This window comes from Trachymyrmex septentrionalis, unplaced genomic scaffold, assembly GCF_001594115.1.
Source record: "Trachymyrmex septentrionalis isolate Tsep2-gDNA-1 unplaced genomic scaffold, Tsep1.0 scaffold56, whole genome shotgun sequence".
Classification (NCBI taxonomy): domain Eukaryota; kingdom Metazoa; phylum Arthropoda; class Insecta; order Hymenoptera; family Formicidae; genus Trachymyrmex; species Trachymyrmex septentrionalis.
In genome coordinates this window covers 1,129,395-1,134,095 of record NW_017305735.1, presented here as the reverse complement: position 1 = coordinate 1,134,095, position 4,701 = coordinate 1,129,395, and the positions used below count along the sequence as shown (strand labels likewise).

Below are 4,701 nucleotides of genomic sequence, written 5' to 3'. Positions count from 1 at the left end.
AAGAACTAAAGTTAGAACTAATCATATTAAAATTAATACATGTATAAAAATTAAATTATTTATATGCATCGATGTAATGGATAATCCAATCGGAGTTTGATCATTTTTTATTTTCTTAATAATCCATTTCTTCGAATAGAAACTACGGACTGACTTAGACGTGCGTTTGGGAAGATGCTATTAGTACTATTTGTGTTATTCTATCTTTTATTAGATGTAAAACAAGGATAAAATAACACAAAGTATAATAAAATAGTGCTAATAGTCTGGTTGAACGCATCCTAGGATGTATGGATAATTTTAGAAAATTAAATATACTTTTTGAGGACAAAAGACCGGTTGAGTGTGTATTTCATGATTACTGATTATATTTTTGTTGCGTGTTTATCACTTGGTTTCGTAATCCTTGTCGTAGCTATATTTTATGTTTTCGAACAGTATCGCAAATATTTATAAATAAAGTTTACATTTTGTTCGACTTTAGAATTATTTCTAAAGTTGATGATGATACAAATCTTCATGAAAAAAATAATTGTGAAATTTATAGGACGTAAGATATACATATAATATTTATGTATACACATTTAATATACTTTTAAGATTTTTAGGATAATAAAGGAATGAAGTATACATAATACATCTATGCGTAAATAATAATTAATAGGTCATTAAGCGTTTCATTATGTTGTGCATTTATTTAATTTTATACGTTTGTTACGTACATATTGCACTTTATAACTTTGACAATTACTACAACTGTTCTAACTAACAACATAAACTACATAAATATTAAAAAGAAGACGACTATTAATTATTTTAACTAATCTTTTAATATTTTTTTATTTTTATAGGATATTAATATACAATCAATAATCTAAATTGTGTAAATATAATTATTACAATAAAAAAAAAATAAATTATATTTTTAAATAAAAATATAAACACATCAGTTAATAATTTTAACAAAATGTATAGAATATATGCACTTACTTATAAAAAAAATACAGAATTAATTTTCCATAATAATTTTGTATTGTTTTAAAATTTGCTATGCCCTCAAATTTTGAAATTTATTTACCAAGATGTAATTTATTTGTTATTCCACTTAACATTTAATTTAATTTGCTAACACGATATATCGTAAAAATAATTTTAAATTGACAGATCTGTGAAAATATTATAAGAATGGCTTCGAGTGCTCATACGCTTTTTAATGTATGAAGAATACTTTTGGACTAATTACTGACGTTTAGAGTAGTGACCGCATTTTCTGCAGAGCTCTTCCTTGCCATCGTCTTCTTTATTCTCTTTCATTGACTTCTTTTTCAAAACTCGGACAGGCACTAGATCGCCTGTATAAGGACGATGTCCAAAAGCAGCTATAGTTTCACTTCTAGGAAAGCCTACATCGGCCGAAGCAATCGTCACTGTGTTATCGCTGTTATCTTTACCAACATTGATGAACGAACCATTCGTTACGGTATAACTCGAATCGCTCTTCGAGACGGATGATTCCCTCTCAGTTGTTTCAGAATTATCAGAATCCTCCCAATTTTTGTAAACAATTGATTTATCTGAAGACCATAAATTTCATAGTATACGCTTTTTTTTTGTTATTTATAAAATAATGGGAACGCACCATTTTCAGATTCATCCATTACATCAACGTCAAATATTGATTCGCTTCCGGCATCTTCATCCTCTTTCATTAATGGTAATTCGGAAGGAGAATCCGAGAGTGGACGGCTGCAAACATATCCCTAAAGAACAATATCATTTAGATAATGTTATACTTATTTCGTAAACGATACCAAAAGATACTAAAATATGTAAAAATAAAAATTATCGATTGATTCAAACATACCTGAACGAGATCCATACGAGAATCCAGCGAAAATTGTTTACCTGACATTAATATTCCGCGAATACGACGACGCATAGCTGAAATAAATGTAACAAGATAATATTAGCTAATGTTTTAGACATGATAATTAGATTATCTTGAAAATAATGTATATTGGCTTTAATAATATATTTTTAAAATATTAAATAAAGTCAAGAGAATCCGCGCGTATACATACAATTACAAATAACTGTTGTAAAGGATGTAACAAAGTAATGCAGAGAAATACCAGAACTTGAAAAAGTTACACCGTTTAATTTACTCTGTTCTACTGACAATCTCATTGATCTTGATCTTTGATTCATCTACGATCAATTGATTTGATTGATTTGTCTTGGCTGAAGTGGCGGCCGAACGATTGACTCGCAGTACTCGTGTCTATGGGTGCGTTTCGAATGCATGAAACGCATGATGTATTATTGCATCTTTCTCTATTATTCGGTGAACAATAATGACAAATGACGCATCATGCGGTTTATACGCAATTCAGAACGCACCCTATATGTAATAACTTTCATAACGCTCGTTTTACTATTTTTATGCCCTTGGCATCGCAAACTACCGCATCGCTTGATGCAAGATACTACTGATCCATTGTGATCAATCACCCATAAATCGCTTACGATGTGTATGTGTGTGTGTGTGTGTGTGTGTGTGTGTGTGTGTTTTTATTAAAATCATATAATCTTTTTTCTAACCGAACGACAGCAATAATAATAGTAAAGAAATTTATATAAATATTTTTTTTCCAATTAAAGATAATAATGGATGAATAAATATTTACCTGGACTATCTTTCGCCTCAAGATGAATTTTCCCAAAAGTTTTCATGCATTCTTCAAATACATCAGCCGTGTCATATATGGCAGCAAAACTACCGTTTACAATTTTCGGTGACATTGGTGAATTTGCTAATAATAAACTCGATCCAAAATTTTCATTCTTCTGCCGTGTATCTGTAAATTATCGAAATTGATCACATATTTCGTAGTAACGTTAAATATTATAAGTTAATGAAAAACTAATAAATATAAATTTAATTCTGTTACGCGAAAATTATATATAATGACTCACCTTTAATAAGTGTAATATGTGCGAAGTGTAGGAGCAATCGTGTGTTCATAATAACGAAAAAATAACAACTTATTGTGTATAAGCGTAATAAAAATATTTATTTAACCGTAAAATCATTTTTATCACTACTTAATAAAAGTAATAAATGCAAATCAATGATTAAATTTGAAAAATACAGAGGAAAGTTCCCGGTATTGGTGTAAATCTCTTAAAGAGATATCCTCTTATGTCTCGGTATCTAACTGCACTTTATTAATCAATTGCACTTTATTAATACTGATAAAAACATAATCTGTTTACATAATTAAAGAAGTAAAAACTCATAGTTTATATATTTGTGGTGTGTTTTTGTACAAAATCTGCACAAAACGAATTCTACAAATTGAAAAATAAAATTGTGGCTTTCTTTTACAAATTGCAATTTAAATAATAATGTAAATAATATTTTTAGCTAAGGTGAGTTTTCATTGTCAAAAAATAGTTTAACATTATTGTCATTATCAATCGCTATTTTCTGTTAAGCTGTCTGAAGCTGTTTTAGCGTCTCGGCTCGATATTACCTGCGAGAGGAACTCTAGCTCGTATAGGTGATCGAGCAGTATCACCCAAGATTTCATTAGCGGTACTTCGTATTTCTGCCCAATCCTTTAGAATATCTTCATTTGTCGTGCTGAAATATCAGGTTTTATTTGAAAAGCTCATAAAATCCATTAAGTGCATTAGAATTATTGGTGTGACAAGATTGACAAGAACAAATATATTTCGAGAGCTTTAATTCTTGAAAGACTTTCTCTACCATATATATAGAATAGCAAAGTTTAGAGAAATTGTTTTCATTCATTTTAGTTCAATATAATTACATGAATTTATTATGAATATTGAAAAATAAACATATAAAAAGACATACTTTGTAGAGGTAACTGTAAATCTGATAACATATTTGCCGTGCAAAGCTGCTGGCACGCAATGCAATCGACCCCGCGAGTTAAGCTTCTTTAGTAAACGTTCTGTCAAGGTGTTCTCCCCGAGAAGACGAAAGACTACCATGCCGAGATGCCTCGGAGCGGGAATTTCAAAGCGAGCGTCGGCCAAGACCAGAGCTTCGAACTTCTGTGCCAGTCTCACGCCCTATTAATATAAATTTCAGATTTACATTATACATTTCTATGTAATAAATAAAAGAAGCGTTAATTAAATTTAAAATATTTCCATCTCTAAACATCTTTCATTAGATTTAACTTTTTGATAAAAACATGTTTATTTTACATTATTCACCTCTCGTATATGTTTCTGCAAGCCAGTAATTCCGTAATTCCTGATAACGAACCACAGTTTTAAAGCCCGAAATCTTTTGGATAGAGGAATTTGCCAATGCTGAAATTAACATTAAAACCAAATTTTATATTGTTAAGTTTATACATTCTTTCTTTTAAAAAATATAATAACACTAAAAATGTTATTATAATTATAAAGATAAATTTTCCTTACAAAGATATATAACTATAATTATTTTATTTAAAATTTTTTTATAATATATTATTATGTGGCACATATTACTTACCATATAATCAATCGCAAGACCTATTAAAAAAAATGTTTATTATATAGTGTTTACTGATTTCTAGATAAAATCATCTCGATAATCTAGATGAAATATCTTCATTTTATTTTTACTAGAATATACATTATCTTTGCCACAGATAAAAAAAATGTTATGTTTTCCAA

The 4,701-nt window shown here is 29.0% G+C and overlaps 1 protein-coding gene across 2 annotated transcripts in view; it reads right to left on the bottom strand.

Annotated features, from left to right (window-relative positions):
- Window positions 1-1,149: 1,149 nt before the first annotated feature.
- LOC108752141 (histidine decarboxylase) overlaps window positions 1,150-4,701 on the bottom strand; it is a 17,458-nt gene continuing 13,906 nt past the window's right edge. The window contains exons 9-16 of one of the 2 annotated variants that reach the window (XM_018492783.1): window positions 4,538-4,557; window positions 4,252-4,350; window positions 3,884-4,104; window positions 3,537-3,646; window positions 2,688-2,858; window positions 1,865-1,941; window positions 1,640-1,760; window positions 1,150-1,574 (exon numbers count right to left, since the gene is read on the bottom strand). In XM_018492783.1, coding sequence (XP_018348285.1) covers window positions 1,240-1,574; window positions 1,640-1,760; window positions 1,865-1,941; window positions 2,688-2,858; window positions 3,537-3,646; window positions 3,884-4,104; window positions 4,252-4,350; window positions 4,538-4,557 — 1,154 coding nt within the window. In that variant the 3' untranslated portion in view covers window positions 1,150-1,239. The remainder of the gene's footprint in view (window positions 1,575-1,639; window positions 1,761-1,864; window positions 1,942-2,687; window positions 2,859-3,536; window positions 3,647-3,883; window positions 4,105-4,251; window positions 4,351-4,537; window positions 4,558-4,701) is intronic. The other variant, XM_018492784.1, reaches the window with a different exon arrangement.